Consider the following 20,258-nt stretch of genomic DNA (forward strand, 5'->3'; position numbering starts at 1 on the left):
TTCTGTCTTAAAGGTCCCCAGTGGTTATATGTTTCATTCCCAACACCCTGCTTGGTTAGAATGAAGGCTGCAGGACCCTTGGTTATAGGATAGTGTCTATGAGCACGGACACACACACACACACACACACAGTGTGTGTGTGTGTGTGTGTGTGTGTGTGTATAATTACTATTGTTATTTTTATATATTTGGAGGAGTACAAATGTTAAAAATTACCATAAAATCTTTTTTATTATTACATTTTTGTGGCCCTCAAAGACCATTACCTTGACGACTTTGGCCCTTATTTTGAGAAGTATGGACATCCCTGATTTAGGGGCTTCACACAACACTTTGAGGGTTTTGATCCTGTGTGTCTCCGAACTTTAAGCCTACCATGGACATGATTGTTCTTGTCATTCCCCTGTCAGTTACAGCCTATTCTAGCTGTCCACCTGCACCAGATGGGTTATGCATAATTAAGATCTCGACCCTCTGCAGAAACCTGAACCTGTCACCACACTGACAATAAGACTGACCAGCCCAGGGGCACACTTATCCCACATGCCCACAACTTCCCATTATGCTGCTTTCAAACTAGCCTGCACAAACCACTAGGTAGAGCACAACGTAGAAATGCCAAGTAACACTTGGCACGCTGTTAAATTCTAATAAAACCGTTTCATAAAAATACTTCAAATTTCCTCTGCTCATTTTTACTTTATGACTCTTGATCTAGGGAAAGTTGAGCTAAAAAGGCAAATATTTTGCTCACGTTAAGAAATATGTTCCTTTTTTTTGCTTCCTCAATGCTATATGGTAATAATCTTTGGTTATAGATCGCTTACAATCATGTAAAAGTTTTTCTCTCTAATCAAGTCCAAAATAAACCTCTATTTTTTTATTTTAATTTAAAGGTGACACAGTCAGCATTGAACACCCTGCTGAACTTATATTGCTTGTTTGCCAATTCTGTTAACCAAAAATGACATTTATGAATCCACAACCATCTTTTTACAGAAATATTAGTTAATGTTTCTGAGCTTACAATGGAAATCATGTGTTTTTTTTCTCATTGGGCACCATCTACAGGTGGAGAAAAATGTATTGCACCTTAAGTCCCTCTCCCTACTTCTGATTACAGCTAAAATAAATGTCCCCGTCATTGCATCGCAGTACAGGGTAAAACGTTCACTTTTACAGATTTCTAGAAACTCATACGTAGTTCTTAAAATGGGGAGAATTTCCAGTTCGTCTTCTACTTGCTTCTGTTTGGTTATGACGTTTCTTATCCTTTCCTTGAGTGGTGCTCTCTGTGCTCTTTCCATTATGTTTTGTGCTGTCTTGGTCCGGATCGGTGTTTTTAGCTGTAGGCTTGTTGGCGTGATGTTTTCGTCCCGGCATCTTAAATTGAAGCGAAGGTGGTTCCTAAGACGTGCGCGTTTTTGATGTAATTGTTCCAAAAGGCGGAGGTCCTTTGTCCCTTGTCCGTATTTTTCTTAAACATCTTTGGTGTGTTCTTGTTGTGGTGAAATTCTAATTCCATCTTTTAGTTCTTTTTAAAGCACAGAAAGGTTTTATTTACCTGCAACGTTTCATTTGCGGCTGCAAACTTTGTCAGGCTGACGCTGATGGTGGCGTCACCTCCTTCTCCGTTTATCCGTGGGCAGCAGAGGACATTGTCTGCAGCCATGGTGCCTTTAGTTGCACCATGGCCATTTTTGTGTCATAAAATTGCTAGAAGTCTCTTTTGTAAAGTCTTTCCTACCCTGTTGAAGTCATTAAATGTAAATAAGACATTGGTGCAGCTTGTCCTTGTTTCTAAAGTTAAATCAAACCATCAGTCCTTTATCAAATCAGTGCTCATTTAGGGTGTTTAATGAGTCAGATTTTGAGAGCTTCGAGTGTTTGAACCTCTGCCATTTCCAAGATGTGTTGATAAATGCCAATATTTTCAAGGATGACGACTGCAAGTCATTTTCTGTGAATACTGTTTAGGCTACAAAAAGCATGGCTGTTAAAGGAAAACACTTCATAAGGCAGTTTTTAGGGGGAAAATGGACATCCTTTGGAAAAAACGTAAATCCCCAAACACCTGCCATGCCACTAAGCTCCATCCCCTGATCCCATCCTCACACAACGCTCTCAAATCACGCCCGCAAACTATGTGGCTTTATTGGCCATTTTGTGGCTTTTCCTCACAACTAATAGTAGCAACAACTCTGTGCCTGGCTGGAGTGACAAAGCCAACATGAAGGAACAGTGGGAGACTGTCATTTTCACCAGTTCAGCCTGCTCTGTGAGCCTTTGAAGTTATAACCCCCTGAATCATTGCAGCAAGGAAACACCCCGTAGCTCTATACGGCTTATCTGTACGTATTTATCTGTTTGAGTAGACAGTGACCGTCTCCACGGTGGGGCTCATATGCAGGGGACATTTGTGTTATCAGACTGCCATTAGCTACTTTTGATTTGAACCACTGCTGGTTTTATTCAGCTGTCAGACCCTAGGAACATTTTTGTTAACTTTTTTTTTCCAATTTTCCTGCCAACTCCTCTAATCCCTGATTAAAACTTCCTACACAACAGCAGCCTACCCAGAGAAATTCTCAATAGCCCTTGATAACCACTTCCCTCGGCCTGATATAACCGGGTAGACTGGGTTCTCTAGACACGTTAGTGTCTCTTTTCCCATGCCTGTGTCAACCCCCCTCCCGCTCATAGTCACATGAAAGCATCTGTGTCTTAGAAAACCGTGTTTCTCTTCAGTTTCTATAGATCTACCTGACTCATTTGTGATCCTCTTCTCTGCGCAGGAGTTAAAAGCTCAAAGTAGTGGGTTTGTCTGTTGAGCAGGATAATGTCTGAATACAATCACCTGCTCCCTTAAGCCTCTTTGCATGTTTTTCAATATTATTATCCTGAAATGTGACTGTTTTAATGCACCCTCTACCCTCCTTATGTGCGGAAATACACAAGCTGAATGAGTTCCGTTGCATGTATTTATTCAGAGTCCTTTTACATTTAATAAAGTTAAAATTTCAACTGAATTAAACAAACCTCTGTATTCATAGTCAAACCATGCTGGTTTACGGTCCCATCAGAAGTAAAGAAGACACAAAGCAGGAAGTAGTGTGTCTAATTTAGGGGTCAGCCTCTGACAACCATTTTAATGCAAATTACTTGAGTAATTGAGCCCTACGGTAAATGGTAATGCCTGTTTTATGCCGCCTAATTTATAGCATGTCAGCGTTCTGTCTCATTCACCAAAAGCAGGTTCTTGAATGGATTTGAGGTGTTCCTTTTTTCACAGCATTAGCAACATGGAAGCTTTTCTAAAACACCCACGTCCTCGGAGACAGCCGTGTCGTGGCCGTGCATGCATGTATAGGAAAGTGTGTGTGTGATGAATCGAGTTTTGCAGCTCTGCAGTGAAACAAAAGTACATCAATGATACTCAAACCTTCCTCTCACCCCATTGACTCTCTTTTTTTTCCTTTTCTTTTTTCCTGCTCTACAGCTCTGCTCTCACAGATATCTCACCACTCTTATTTTCTCACCCTCTGTAACCTATTCTCATCCTCTCCCTCCCTTACTTCTCTTCTCTCCTCTCCCGCTGCCCTTCCTTCAGCCCATCCCTTGCAAACTACTTACTATTCAGTTCAGGGAGGCTGCAGGCAGCAGTGCTCTAGCTCCCCACTCTGCTGCTGCTGGACTAGACCTTTCTATTCCCTGCTCAGTGTTTCTCTCTCTCTGTCTGATAACCAGACATTTTCCCTCACCTCCTTCTCTAATTCTCCTGAAACCATGCACCTAACACCTCGGCGTAAAGCCCAACATGCTTAGTATTTAACCCTCCTCATCCTTTTTGTGCTTCTGCAGCCTTTTTTTCTTTCTTTTTTTTTTTTTGTTGAAGACCGCATAGGCATCAAAAAGATTAGCAGTATGAGTGGCAGTGCCTCTGCATGTTAATTCCACACCAGCTCTCACTGTTAGTTTTCACACACACATGCATACATATGGGCCCTTTTACATACTGGGTTCATTTGGTACCAGACTGGTAAATTCTCCTGCAGAATGTTATTTTTTTTATTACTTCATGAGGGTTTTGCACTGATTCAGACAATAAAAATATCTTTAAAATCCTTTTGTAGCCTCTACAAGGCCAAAATATTCTAGGACGTATGTCAGAAAAATCAATTACTAACGTCAAATGCTCTTTGTATGTGTTTTTGTCACATCTAGCCGGTCAAACAAAGGACACAGTGATGAAACAGATGAAGACATGGCCTTGATGACTATTTTGTTCGGGTTTTTACGTCTCCTGTCACGACCTCTGCTTTTGCTGTTGTCATCGCTCTATTCCCCCAAATCAAGTTATAAAATCTCTTTTGCAGTTGTTGAAATGATTAGTTACTAAACATTTATTGTTTTAAACGTATAATGGAAACATTATTACGTTTATTTGTATTTATTTGGCAGATGCTTTGGTCCAAAGCGACATTTACTGTTTATCCTATAGAGCATGTTGTGATCTGTGGGGGAAACCGGAGTACCCGGAGGAAACCCACGCTTGCACGGGGAGAACATGCAGCTCCACGCAGAAAGACCGCAGCCGAGTTTTTAACCTGGAACCTTCTTGCTGAGAGGCAACAGAGCTAACAAATACACCACCATGCAGCCCAATATGGAAATGTTTGTAGTTACAGACTTAATTCTTATTCCAGCTTGATTTTAGCCCAAACATACATGAATAGAAACAATAATGGCAGCTCTGGTGCATTCAGTCTATGTGAAGCATGCATTTTTATTTCTTTATTTCATTGCTTAGATAAAATAGACCATGTATTCATCCAGCAAAGTCAGTCTAATCCTTTTTTATGTCCACCTTAAATAAAACAGTTCATTTCAATGGGCTTAACGACTAACCAGCTGCCTCCCCTCATCAGTAAACTCGCTTGACCGCCGACGCTGATAACCAGTGACAGGCCCGCGGTCTAAACATGAGCCCATGTAATGAGAGGAGTAAGTAAAAGGCTGAAGCCATTAAACCTAAGAGGGCTCGTGCTTGAAGGCACTCCTGCTTCTCCTCAGGTGGTTCGTTCCTAGGCTGCACTAATTCTAAACGACAAGACACTACCGGGCTTACAGCGCTTGCCATGGATATGATGGACACAGAGAGAAGACCCAAAGCCGTCTTCACATGGGGGTAGTGTAGCTCTTCTGGGGCTTTGGACGAGTACGTTTGCATAGACTTCTATCAAATACCACAATCGAATTTGAATTGACTGATATACGTTTGAGCTGTTGTCCCGGGAGATGGCACAGTTTTCCCTTACAGGAATGTGCTGGAACATAAATATGTCTTATTGTTACATAATAGATCCAAAACAGCGCTTATTTGGTGTGTAGTTAGATATTGTTGCTAATGCGTCTGTAGATGCATGGGCTTCCTTAATGCTTCATTAAAATTGTAACGGATGTGAACAATTAGTGAAACATAAAGGATCATGGACAGCATGTAGCGCTCTGGAGAATCGAGGACTGAGAGCCGCTGCCTCAGGTCATTATCAATTTCATTAAACCTCATTAAAAAAGGAATGGTGTTGGGGCAAACATGCGTGTCTTTTTATGATGGTACATAAATAGTGTCCAACTCATCGTTTATTCAATGCCAACAACGCCTCTTTGGTGTTTACAGTTAAGAAAGCTGTCTCCATAAAAAAATTATGAATGGATCGGAGATTAAAACAAATTTGTTATGTCTTGTAAAGCCTTTAAATGGATTCTGTAAAAATAATTTGGTCAGTTGGTGACATTCAAACATTACGTATGGGACGGTTACGTAAATCTGCCGGCTGGTCAGGTGTTCATAGCAGGAATAATGAAAACTGGCTACTTTTTGTAAGGGTCATTCTCACAGCCAGTTCTATTTGTTTATGTCTGTCTTGATAATCCATTACTTTGTTCTTTATTTTTTACAAAGCGCAGTAAAAACAGCTGTCTTGATAGCTTACCTAAAATGTTTGTTTCTTTTTTTTGGGCACATATTAAAACATTTTATTCATTTATTTTGTTGCATTTTGAACAAATTTTCTGAGATGTTAATAAAATGGCTGTGATTCGCTTCAAACCCAAACAAAAGGTCCCCGTATCAAAACAGTTAAAAGTCCATTTTAGAATCTGCTGTGCAGCTTATTGTAGCAAGAGGCTTGATTATGTTACTCCCCTCTCTTTTTCTTTTTGTTTTCCTTCTTTTATATCGAGTCAAAACTACTACAGTCACCCTGAGAGCTCATAATAGCCCACGCAGAGAATCACACACCAGCACAAATAAAGCAGCATAGTTTTAAACTGTGTTTAATTTCTCTACCACATATCAGCTGCACAATGCATGGGCTAATGCTCAAAGCCTAATTTTACTGGCTGATTTAAATAATAATAATGATGACAACAATAACAACAACAACAATAATAATAACAACAACAACAATAATAATAATAACAATGATAATATAATAACAATAACAACAACAGTAATAATGATAATAATAATAATAATAATAACAACAACAATAATAATAATAATTGGCTTCTGTTATTTGCTCATTCAACAACAGGAAATTAGGATTTATAATCCTGCTGTGAATTAAATTACAAAATAACGATCAGTCATATTATCACGCTGGTCTATAAAACAGGGCGGTAGCACAGTGGTCAATCATTTCCTTCTAATGAAAATTATAGAATGCATATTTATAGTTTTTAGCAGAGCAAAAGCTAATTTTCTATTAAATAGTATTGCCCTTTAAAGGGAGACTAGGCAGTTTGGGCTTGCTTTTAGCACCCCCTAGTGTCTGTTTAGTAGAACTGAAAGCGAAACTTATTTCCTCGCTGTGCTTTTGTCTTTTTAACACCTTAATCTAAAAGCTGAAATGTCTCCCCAGCCCACATTAGTGTCTACCGGAGTGATTCATCACCAAAAAAAATCAATAAATCAGCTGTGTTCATGATTTAAAGCATGTAGAAAAGTGTGCTGGAACCAGTCTGCAGCGCTAGGCATGTAAGCTGATTTTTGTTCTCAGTCCCAACAGACCAGACCGTCACTCTGAAGTTGCAAGTGGTATATTCTGGCCACAGAGGGTCATGGGGGTCTGAGTGACATTTCATTAGCCCTGTAAAGGGCCGTTTTAGCACATACGGACTCAAGAAAATTATTTAAAAATATGAAAAAGTTGCAAAGTATACTTTTAAAAGGACATTTAGGGTCACATAATTTGAAGTTAGTTGATTGTTAATGAAGATTACGGAGGCAGAAAACAACGTTTGTAGCCTTTATAAATCTGAATTGAACAGGAAACTTTCAAACATAAAGTCACATGGGTTTAATGTTCATGTTTGATGTGTCTTGATTTCTGATTTCTATCAAGCCCAGACAATGTAACAATTACTGTAATATTGTCTCTTTAAAACGACGATAACATACTTTTCTGAGCTTTTTGAAGGCCTTTTAGAATCATTTTTGTAATATTTCTTTCACCTTTTTATTTTTAGTCGAGTTCTTGTACCTGGCCGTTTTCAGAGGAATGTTGTTCCGCTTGTTTTTGCAGCTGCTTAACTTTGACTTATGAATTATTCAAGCATTAAGTAGAACCAATTTTACATTTTCTTCTTTAGGCACATCTGGCTTTTGCTCAGATTGTTTCCAACACACTGTGCACCAAGCCATTTTATTTATTTCTTTTTTGGGCTAAGCGATGACACATTTTGGCTTTTACTTCCTTTCGTTGGAAGAAATAAATGCATCTAAAGAGTTTATAAGACAGAGAATACATTTAGTCACTTTTAACCCTCCCACTGTGTTCACGGGTGACCCCGCCAGGAAAACTGACCATTGAGCAGGGTTGATGGTTTATCGTTTGAAGTCCACATGGCAGGGGTGAGGCGCTGCTCACTTCTCAACCCCGCCATGTGGACTTCAAGGGATAAACCATCAACCCTGCTCCAGTGTTGGGAGTAACATGGTACAAATGTAATTAATTACAGTAATGCATTGCTTTTTGCTTTAATGTGGTAATGTAAGGCAATACAGGGAAAGAAAATGGTAATATTTACTCGGTACAATTGTCCGTAACGCAGTAATTGCAATGCATTTTTAAACCCAGAATCAAGATGTGGGTTTCCTAAAAATTCAGATTGCGGGAAGCCTGAAAAAAGATCCAGTATCCACATATAGGACGTCATTTATGGACTCAGCTTTGCGGGCATTCTATGAGCAGAGAGGACGCAGCGATGATGGCTCAAATACTCCAGCTGCGTCCTACGCGCGGCCGCTGTTATATTCACAAAATCGCCCCACCAAAACAAAGTCATTTGTTTGCGATCGTTTATATCCGCCCATATTCTCTGGTTCTTCATGTACTTTTCAGCTGAGTTCATAATCTGTGCCCCGGTGATTTCAAGTCATTGCCGCTGGAGCGCAACGCATATTAAGCATTTGTTATTTTTTATTTATTTATTTATTTGCATTCAGTAGATCCCTTTGGCTGATTAGTAAACCGTTTTTCTGGAAGACGGAGAAAACATGCAGCATGCAGGAAGGTTAGAGATAGAAAAGGCAGGAAATTATTCAAATAAAATCAAGAAAACAAAACAAAGTGCTTGAAAAGACAAAAGTAGGTAGATTTATCCCCAATAGACATTTTTACCAGTGAAAAGCAATAATATATAAGCATTTAATATGTATACATGTGATAGAATCAGATCTCCCCAAAAGTTAGTCCCACATCCAGGGCCGTATCAAGGCATTTGAGGACCAAGGCAAAAATAGGCTTGGAGCCCCCACCACCTCACTTCCTGCTCAGTTAATATAAGATGGCAGCGTGCTGAGGGTACAGATTGTTGTTGGATTTATTTAATAAACAATCATTTAAAATCACTGTTATTATATCTGACTGTTTTTAACAGCAACCCTAGCTCAGACACCACATCACTTTCCACATAAATGTCATGAGCTCACTGAGCGTCACATTACCAGATTCATATTGAAGTTGTTTTGGTGAATGTAACTTAAAGTAATGCAAAAGTAGTGTAATGCCTTACATTTTAAAATCAGTAATATTGTAATGTAATGAATTACTTTAAAATGAGGGTAACAAGTAATAAATAATGCATTACAGTTTTGAAGTAACTTGCCGAACACTGCCCTGCTCAGTGGTCAACTTTCCTGGCGCGGTCACCCATGAAGACAGTGGGAGGGTTAAACTAGGTGCAGTAAATAACATTTGATGTAACACCTGTAGTTTAGCTCTTGCGTGAGCTTTTGTATATCTGAAAGCTTTTCATGAGATAGTTAAGCTGCCAAAGCAAAACAAGTGTTCCATTAAATATTAAGTGATACAACGATTGGAACAAAAAGTAAACAAATTCATCATTTTCTGAAGGAAACAACATTGCTAGACCTTCAGAAATGAGGTTGAATTTACTCAAAGCCAGCTACGACTGGGCTGCAACTGAAGCTAGTTGGTTGGAGGCACCAGATTTAAAAATAAACTTATTTTGTTTTTACAATTGCGATGCATTTTCATTTAGCCATAGTAATGTGGGGTTTAAGAAACTATTTGCTAGCAGTTGCAATGATTTTATTTCAAAGTACTTAATTATCTGTAATTTTACTGTCAGGTTTGTCCCTGCATGACTGACCTCTACACACAACTACAGCAGTTAGCTTTATGATAGACATAAGCTGCAGTGATTCCACAAACATGCCATGACCCTGCACTTTAACAGGCATGAGTGGAATTAAATCTCACTCACTTTTTCTTTTCTTTTTCATTTTCTTCTCACTCACTGGCCTTGCATTGTGTGTGCACAATGAACCGTTTAGTCTAGGATGGCTTGAGTGAGATTATGATGTTGCGTTTATTGTGTTGCTCTGGGATCATAATCTAAAATGATAAAACCCAAAATTCCAATCCAAACCAATTATCCCAAGGAATCTCTTCTCACTGCAGGGACTGTTACGTGTTTTCATTTTGGGCTTGCTGTAATCACAGCAGCTGATAGCCACCGCTGCACCTCTTTAAGTTGCTCTTAATGAGAACAACTCAAATTGGCCCATCTGTGGCACCACAGCAAAGGGAGCACAACTTATCTTAATGAGGATCTAGCTACCATTATCAGCTGGTAACCCGACCAACATGTTACCACTATTATCGTCATGCACACTCAGCGCGCGCACACACACACACACACACACAAGCTCTTGTTATCAGCTTGCCTTCCCCTTTAAGCCTGCCACAGACAGTGTAACCACATTGGGCAGTAATTGTACCTCTCACTCCTGCCTAATTGAATTGACATGGAGCCGGAATTGATATCATTTAGCACATTGATCTTGAGAGACAATGAGACACAATGCCTCATGCCCCCACCCCAACCCCTCCTCCTGATTTCTGTTTTCTTCCCTCTGATTCATCTGCCCATTTCTTTTATTTGCCATGTTATTGCCTACGAATTACCAGATGCACTCCTCATTCTTTTGCCCATCATCAGGTTCACACTTTTTTTAATTTGTTTTTGCTTGTTTGTTACCAACACCAGTAGTTACTGTGACATGATAACAAAAACTTATATTCCATAAGTGTTGTTGCGTGGTGTACAGCACTGATATTTTTAGCTCCAATAAACTTTTGAAACTTCATCCAAAAATCACAATTGACATTTCAAAACAAGAGGGGGAAAGAACACCATTAAAGCAAAGCTCTATGCAATACGCAGCCGGTTAATATTATTCCACAGACGGTGCCACACATGTATGTCCTATTCCATTTTATGAGGTTTAAGGTCAAAGAAGCTGTGAAGTAGTTCACACTGCAGAGCACCAGTGAATTACACGCTTACTGTGGTAGGACCTGAGAGAATTAATATGCTCCCAGCCTGCAATCGTTCCACCAGCATCCTGCAGCCTTCTCCTGAGTGGACCAGACTTACTCCACTTCTACTGCCTCCATTACCCCCTCACAAGAGATGCTCATTGTCAGGCACCCTCTTCTATTCTACCCCCCAAACAGAGAGTGAATATGTGCACAGCATGGGCGAGGAAAATAATAGATGAGGAACAGTTGGGAACATTGTCTGTGAGGCGCCATGGGGAATAGTGTTCACTAAGAAACCAAACATGCACATTCCATTATATGGCAAAAATTTGAGATTCAAAGGAGAAAAATAAATGGTACTAGGTGATGCTGCTTGGGGGACTGTTGAATCCACCAGCTATGCTGTCAAGCATTTAAAGCTACAATAGCAAATCTGTTAAACAAATTAGCTTAAAACAGTTTGTTTATGCCTCCTAACGTTGTTCTTCTGTAGTATAGCCTCAAGTATATTGTGGACATAAAAAAATGAGAGAATAATAAATGGTTGTCTTGCATTTGTCCAAAAACATCGCCCAATACGTCTTGGGCCGAAAGCATCAGATTGTCGGTCTCCCCGAAGTGCCGCACTTCCATGGGTCCTTCACTCGTTATGCGCTTGTGTTTTTAGCAGCAGAACACCACTAGTGTGAGAGTTTCTTCCCTCAGTAATATCAGAGGAGAAACAACTGTCTGGTACCACTTCAACTTTAAGACAAACCACTAGAGTCCCAAAAAGATAAACACCATTTGAAGTCACAGACAACAAAAGATGTTTGGGCCTAGAAAAACTGCCATAAACTGGTATTTAGCACAATCTTGTTTACTGTGGCAATGTGGGTTCAGGTATCAGGTGGATGTGGCTCAGGGATGGTAGCCGTCTGGAGGGGTGAGAGTCCCGTGTTTGCTTTTAATAGTGCGTTTTGCAGATTTACTTTTGAAGTACCTGGAAATGTGAACACACAATCGTCTGCACACACAAAACTCACCAGGACTGAAACGAATGAAAGTTGAGAACATGTTCACATAAAAACATTCACACAAACAAGATGAATCAGTTCATTTCCACACATGTGCAAACTGAAATCATAGATCCTGCCCTGGCCCTGGGTGGGCTGAATGGGAGCCTGACACATTGACTAACCCATGATTCATCTCTTTGGACGGCTTTGGATGTAAAGTTTCTAATGGGGGATTCATGCGTAGTGTGTTTAATTGGCTGTTTCATGTTTTGCAAGAATCCCAACATGAGCAATACATTATTCATCCTCTTGTAAATGCACTTGACATATGAAAGCAAAAGTGTAATTATAGAACAAGTGTGACATATTTATTTTATTAGGTCAACTCTTAATGGTGAATCTTTCCTGTCAACAGCTGTTCCATACCCCCCCCCCCCAAAAAAAAACCGTTTGGATTAAAATAAAACGTGTGGTGGCTCTAAAATAATATACACACAAACTAGGTAAATGCTTACGGAGAGCTAAAAATAACAGGTGCCGGGTTTTGTCCCTTTAGCCTGACATCACTGTGCAGCTGTAATCTCCTTAACTCAGATTAAAGAGTTTTCAGAAATAAAACTGCTGGGATTTCTGATTCTGGAAAAATAGAATTAAAAGGGGGAAAAAAGCTAAATTTAGCTGTCTGTTTATAATATAACTGTGATAAATCTTGTTGACTTTGGCTTCACCATGTTATTTTATTAGCTATACTCTGTACTACTTTGTTTAGATGCATTTCCACAGAAAGGCTGCATGCATCTCTCCTCCTCCCTTTTCTTGTTTAAATGAATTAATTTGGGTGGTGAGCATCTGTAATCCTTTGCGTCCCTCTGGAGCCTTAATGACACATTAGGCTCTTAAGGCAATGCAATGACTAATGTTGTCATGTCCTCTACTTTGGCAAAGAAAAGCTGGTCTGCGTGTGAACATCAAAGTGTGGGCGATAGTTTGTATGTGTCGCCCATAATGGAAGGTATCTGAATGCCACCTCCATTTCCTCTCTTTCTTGTATGTCAATCAACAACTGGCTAAAAGCCTTCACCCGTACATGTCAGAATTACTCTTGCAAATATATTATGAAGTCCTGTATTGAGTGCAGTAGTATGTTTAGGATTACATGGTGCTTTCTATAAGGGCCTGGATATCATGCATGCCAGTTTTCTTCCTTTCAGTCTGGTGCATTGCTTCACAACGGATGACTGCATCATGCAAATGCTATTAGAAAAAGGAGTGACTAACTTTAGCTTAGGTTAGGAGACAAATGACTCATTCTTGCTGTAATGGCAACATTGATGTGAACAAAATGCTACACGAGCCTTGGCCAAGAGCGATCTGGCAATACGTTAGGAAAAGAAGCAAATCCCATATGTATAGTTGTATTGTATCTTTTGAAAGATCATTCTGTTTTTATGTTGGGTACCTTTTATCATTCAGATAGATGGATAGATAGATAGATAGATAGATAGATAGATAGATAGATAGATAGATAGATGATAGATAGATAGATAGATAGATAGATAGATAGATAGATAGATAGATAGATAGATAGATAGATAGATAGATAGATAGATAGATGATAGATGGATGGATGGATGGATGGATGGATGGATAGATGGATGGATGGATAGATGGATGGATGGATAGATAGATAGATAGATAGATAGATAGATAGATAGATAGATAGATAGATAGATAGATAGATAGATAGATAGATAGATAGATAGATAGATAGATAGATAGATAGATAGATAGATAGATAGATAACCATTTGAGATTGTTTCTTCTTATTGTTGGTGTTATTGTTGTTTTCAGACAGCCATCGGCAACTTCTGAACAGTTGCTTTTTTACCTCACTAAGGACTCTTGAGTGACAGGGGGAAATTTGAGTGCTTCATACAACAGCAGGCATTGATTGGCCTAGCAAATTGAACCCTCTTCCACCACCTGCACTAGTAAAATTGAATTAGTGTTGTGAAAAAAGAAGCTACGTTACTGTTTTTGACATTGATATGAGATTTATTGAACATATGCATCACAATGTACACTGACCTTTCTCAGTTGAATAGAAATGTTATAAGCATGTCCCCATTGTATTTGTTGGATGCCAAATACGTGAATGACATGGCAATGTCATCGGCGGACACTTTTTGAACCTCTTCTTCTCCTTCAAGATGCTGAGTCGATCTGGTAGCTCGAGCAGATCCGGTACCTAAACTTGCCCCGTAATTGGAGGGTTGCAGATTCATGAGCCATCTGTTGTAGTCGTTGTGTCCTTGGGCAAGACACTCACCCTCCTAGCCTGCTAGTGGTGGTTGGAGGGACCAGTCGCGCCTATGTACAGCAGTCTTGCACCCCAGAGCAGCTGGGGCTACAATAGCTCATCACCACCAGTGAATGTGTGTGAATGACTGGGTATTTGTAAAGCATCTTGGCGGGATAAAGAACTCTTAATAAATACATGTTATTTACCATTTGTCTCCGTCCAATACTCTCTGCTCACTGTGAAAGCAGCTAAAGAGAGACGTTGTTTTACAAGCTGAAGGTGACCAAGGCATTAAAAGTAACTGTGCTGACCTTGAAGGTGGGTTTACCACAAGGTGTCCATTTGATGTGGTCTCATTTAGTTATCTGTGACACATAGATACAAGACCTTCTGTTCCACTCAATTATCAAAAGGGCAGAACAATAGTTCAGTAACACGGAGATAAGTAACCTTATTTGGTGTCTCATTAAACTAAATAGCTCTTTTACTCGAGGTCTGAGTGGTCAGTGTGCCTCCAAAAAGCCACATTAGAGGTAGACTTAGCAGAATGAAAACTGTCTGCTAAAGCTAATAAGCAGTTTGGTTGTTCGCCGTCATGCTAAACCACAGAGAACAGTCAGATCGTTGCCAGGCAACAATACAAATAATCATGTATGCTAGTATTGCTTTGACAGAGGATGGTTTTGTCTTACAATCTGTTGATCAACCTTTTAACCCTCCAGCCTTTTCTTTAATTCTAATAACAGAAACTGAAAACCATGTTATAAAATTGATTGCTCGTCTTTTTCGGTTGTTGTGTTTTCTTTGAGCAGGGAACTGAGCAGATTTCAGCAGAAATATGAGCCACATGTTTTCATTTGTCAGTTTTTTAAAGAGTGCATATCCATTAGCATGAGTGATTATTTATAGACATTCAGTTTGAAATGTGGTGGCATTGGACTCGATGCAGCTGCTTATTGAGGGGACCTGAGGGAGAGTTACCAACAGGGCTGTAAACGTAGCTCATTCTTCACCTTTAAGGAGTGAGCTGAAACTGTGTCCCATTCCCACACTTACTTTAATGTTAGAGCCTCTGCTTAATAACTGTGCTAAGTCAGTTCAAAAGCATAAGAAAAAGGTTTTTGCTTCCAAAAGTCGTAAGCCCTGCTTGACATCTTATTATCTTTTTTAGTACTAAAAGTTGGATGAATGGCAAGTGAAAGTTGTTCTTGTTTAATCTTTTATCCTGTTTTCATCCTTCATTACTAGGACAACTGTACTAAAGGTGTTTTAAGTTACATTAATCATAGACCTACCCATCCATCCTTAGGACCATTTGGGTTGTGGTCTCTTGTGAGTTTAAAGACCTTTTTATGTAGATGGTTTCCTTTACTTACCTTAAAAGCTATTAGTATCATTGTACAAAATGTACATGTTACATTTAAATAAATAAATAAAAAATGAATGAATGAATAAGTGAATGAATAAATAAATAATCCAGTACTCTTTGCATCAGCTTGTCTTGAATAAATGAGAATCAACATTTATAGTTTGCTGGTAAAACCTATTTACAAAAAAATAAAGTTGAAGCATTTTTATGCGTACTTTTACCCTGTTTACCTCTGGATAGTCCTCATGAAGGCAAAGGCACAATCTTTATGACCTTCATGCTAAGCTGCCTCCTGGACAATTATATAAAAGTTTTAGTCTAGTTTTTGATTAAAAAAAAAAGCATGTCAATGACAAATATAAGTTTCCTAAAGCAGAAACTCCTTCTGTCTAGGGTTTTTAGATAATTCAATTGAAAATCTTTTTTTGTGAGAAGGAAGGAGAAATTTCCTGCCATTAAATCTCCCACCAGTAACCAACAGTGATTCCCGCTGTTTTGGTTGTGTTGCTTGTTAACTGTACGGAGGGAAAACGTAAGAATCTGTGCTGCTTGCCCAGTGAAACTCCCCAGCGTCAGGTGAAAGGAAGCAGCTTGTAGCTCTGTGTGAATCAGGTGAACCATGTGGTAGTCTGCACTATGCTAAAGCTATCATTTGGAGCTGGCACTGACAGGAAGTGAAGCACAGAGGGGAATTGGAGACAACTAAATTGATACTTGCCAGATTGGCTAGTTGCTAGGTAACATTGCTAACAGTTCCAGTCAGGTTTTCTTTAACCACAGACCATTTTGGGATCAGCACAGATTCATAAAATACTATTTTCTGGCCGTAGACCGGAATCTGGTTCAAAAACATAAACATTGCATACCGAATAGTGTGCTGTACTGTTGGACCTATGTTCCATCTCTGACATGTGTAGTGAATGTAATAATGAAGTGCTCTGTGTTCTATTCACAGACTGGCAGAAAAGAAAAAGGTGACCCGCTGAACTCAGCCATCGACAAAATGACCAAGAAGACCAGGGACTTGCGTAGGCAGGTGAGTTCACGGTTCCTTAGCACCTTCTATTTCTTCCTATTGCTCACTAGAAGCATGTTTATACAGATACATGTTTAAAGGTTGGTACAATCCAGCTGTTCTGTAAGTGAACAAACCACTTCTTTACATTTCTATCCAGTAATTATCAAGTTTTTAAAACAATCAGAGCTTTTTCTTAGGTCCTGTCCACACGTAGCCGGGGATCTGCCAAAACGTAGATATTTTTCTACGTTTTGGCCTGTCATCCACACGAAAACAGAGTTTTTTCACACGAAAACAGATCTTTTTAAAAAGTCCGGCCAAAGTGAAGATCTGCGTTTTCTCCGTTTTGGGTGTCTGCGTGTGGACAGACAAAACCGGAGTTTTAAGGTCCGCAACGTCACTTTCCGCAACAAAAAAATGCTGACATCACGTGTGCGACCTGTGTTTACACTAGCCGAAGCATGGACGTCCTCAGAGCTGCGGTCGCTTTATCAATTGTCCAAGCGCTTTTTGCTTGTTTGTTTTTGCAAGCGGAATTACTGCTCCTTGCGGAAGACCACAGACGAAGGACGAGGTTAAGAACGGGGGAAGTACTGCCGCCTACAGGTCTGGCATGTCCTTAACAACGTATTTATCCGGGTACGTGTGGACAGAGTTTTGTTTTAAAATGAGGTGGTGTGGATGCAAGTTTTTGGAGGGGCGGATATTCGTTTTCAAAAAACCCGGCTATGTGTGGACTAGGCCTTAAACTCTCTTTTTTAAGGGTTTTTTTTCTTCCTGTTTTTAGATTAATTCCCATTTCACATTATTTTCCAGAATATTTGTATTAATACAATTTATTAGTTTTTTGGCCTTTAGTTAAACACGGTAGACCTAATAACCACGATATGTCGACAATAAAAATGAATCCTGCAATCAAAATTAGCTAAACTTTCAAATTTGAAAAGCTTTTAACGACTAGCAGGAAAGTGAGTGGTGCTGTAAAACATGATGTCAGAACTCTTGGATGTTGTTGCTGTGTTTCTTTTGCTTGCTGGAGATGAGCTTAAGCCCACTTTCCCCAGCTGGGTCTTGCAGAGAAGCAAAAGCGAAGCCTAAGGCTTAGCTGAAAAAATGAGAAGACCTTAGGAGCAAACTTGGTTATCTTTTGATCTTTCAGGCATGCCCTTTAAGGTACTTGTGTACATCCCATAATTTAAAAGTCAAAGTCTCATGAACGATATTGCACATCTGCTGGTAAAATAATAAAGAAAAGAACAATGAAGCAGTTTTATGATATAAATTGCAGTAGTTGTGTTTTAACTCCACGTGGAGGTTATGTTCTTTCTGACCTCTGAAGATCACAGAATCCTTCTTGATGGGAAACCATGACTCTCTCTCCCATTGGGGTATTTGTTGGGGGAGCTGTCTGACAGGCTGGCAGGCGGTAGTCACTCTGACAGGATGTTCTATTGACTCAGGGTTGGCTTGACAGAATGGGCGGTATGTTTAAGCTTTTCATTTAAGATGGGAGGGCAAATTCGCAACGCACACGCAGACATTACATGGTGCTTTGATACTGCAATTATGTCAACAAACCAGGTGTTTGAGTTGAGCAAGTTGGTGGCAACGAGTGGAGATGCCAGCCCTTCCTGAGGGGAGGAGCGTCGCTGTACGTTTGAGAGTTCCCGTCTCTAGGATCTCCGTAGTGAGTAGGAGGCATCATGTAGCAGACGAGCACAAAATGACAGACGGCATTTGTGAAATGGGAGCAGGTAAGACCAGGCAAGCCTTGTGACAACACCGCCAGAGACATGCCGTGTTGTTTTCTCTTTCATGCCGATGTGTACACACATGAGACGACGCTAAGCTGTCTGTTATCCAGGACAAATTCAGTATCTGTCAAGCATACTGTTCATTCACGCCTCCATTCTGTTTGCTTTGAAAGGGGTAAATCTTATGCTACTGCACCACGCCTGAGGGAAAAGATCAATGGCGGCATTGACATCACAAATATGTTTAGAGAGGTTTTTCTTTTTCCTTATTTCCATCATGACTTCCTATGAATGTTGCTTCCAGAGAATATGGTGTATGTCTGTAAATGCAAGTATTAACCTTTTTCCTGCATCCAACACTTATTACATCAACCTATGCTAAAAATATAACTCCTTATTATTTCACTAGTAAAGTAATCAAATCTGCATTATTTAAATTAGTTCAGATTTACACAATAGCAGGTTATTGCAATGCAAAATTGTGCATTTGGTCATAAAATCCTCCCAAAAGGAACAACAGCTACAACACAGACCTTCCAACCATGAAAGCATAAGATGCATCTATCAAGTTTTATAGCATAACAAGATTATTCTAAACCAAAAGCTTTCCTGTGAGTTTGTCTCTATAAGTCAGTGGCCCTTATGCCTCACCAGTGTTTTAACAGCAGGTGACCCTCTGCTTTCCTGCTGTACATCTGGTACTGGCAGCAGCAGAACTTGTTTCATGACCACCGTCTGGTCCTGGGTGAGGACACCAATCAAAAGAGTCATTTAAAATGGAACATAGATGCAGTGCAAAGAAAGAAAAAAGAACAATGTTTTCATAATGTATTTGAAATGTATATTTATATAACTTTTAGGAATAAAAGCAAGTGGCACAAGGAAAAACAAGAAGGAAGTCATGACAAAACAATAACATCTGAAAAAGTGGAAGTCATTTAAAAATGGATGAGAACAGCTGAAGTGTGAAAATACAATCACTGCTGTTCTCAACAGTGGCCTTCTCTCTGTTTATGCTTTTCCTAATCTCTCTCTCTCTCTCTCTCTCTCTCTCTCACACACACACACACATACACACATGCATGAACGCACGCACACACTCATGCATGCACGCACACAAACACACACGCACACCGTCGCACACATATACATGCATGTATGCACCCACGCACGCACGTGCGCACACACACACACATATAAATGTACACACACATACATGCATGCACGCACACAAACACACACGCACACCGTCGCACACATATACATGCATGTATGCACCCACGCACGCACGTGCGCACACACACACACATATAAATGTACACACACATACATGCATGCACGCACACAAACACACACGCACACCGTCGCACACATATACATGCATGTATGCACCCACGCACGCACGTGCGCACACACACACACATATAAATGTACACACACATACATGCATGCACGCACACAAACACACACGCACACCGTCGCACACATATACATGCATGTATGCACCCACGCACGCACGTGCGCACACACACACACATATAAATGTACACACACATACATGCATGCACACACACACACACGCGCGCACACACACACACACACACACACACACCGTCGCACACATATACATGCATGCATGCATGCACGCACACACACACACACAAACACACGGCCCCCTGCCTCAGTGTATCTGTTGGGGTACACCGCTAAAATGGTTTGTTTTTCTGTTGAAACTTAGTTTAGCTTCAAAATCTTGTTCAAGCAAAAAAAAAAAAAAAACACATTTATAAACTTATGGGACAAAAAATGAATTATCATCTCCCACAAAATGTTATTGAGACTTTTGAACTAAATGGCCTGCATTTGGATATCACCTTTTTAGGATTCTGCAATCCCCCAATGCGCTTCACAGCACAATCAGTCATTCACCCGTTCACATTCACACTCTGGTGGATATAAAC

General features: G+C 39.9%; 1 protein-coding gene across 1 annotated transcript in view; it reads left to right on the forward strand.

Annotated features, from left to right (window-relative positions):
* ctnna2 (catenin (cadherin-associated protein), alpha 2) overlaps positions 1-20,258 on the forward strand; it is a 439,259-nt gene that overhangs the window by 302,798 nt on the left and 116,203 nt on the right. Inside the window, exon 8 of the mRNA XM_015943640.3 lies at positions 16,481-16,561. Coding sequence (XP_015799126.1) covers positions 16,481-16,561 — 81 coding nt within the window. The remainder of the gene's footprint in view (positions 1-16,480; positions 16,562-20,258) is intronic.

Source organism: Nothobranchius furzeri, chromosome 6, assembly GCF_043380555.1.
Source record: "Nothobranchius furzeri strain GRZ-AD chromosome 6, NfurGRZ-RIMD1, whole genome shotgun sequence".
NCBI lineage: Eukaryota > Metazoa > Chordata > Actinopteri > Cyprinodontiformes > Nothobranchiidae > Nothobranchius > Nothobranchius furzeri.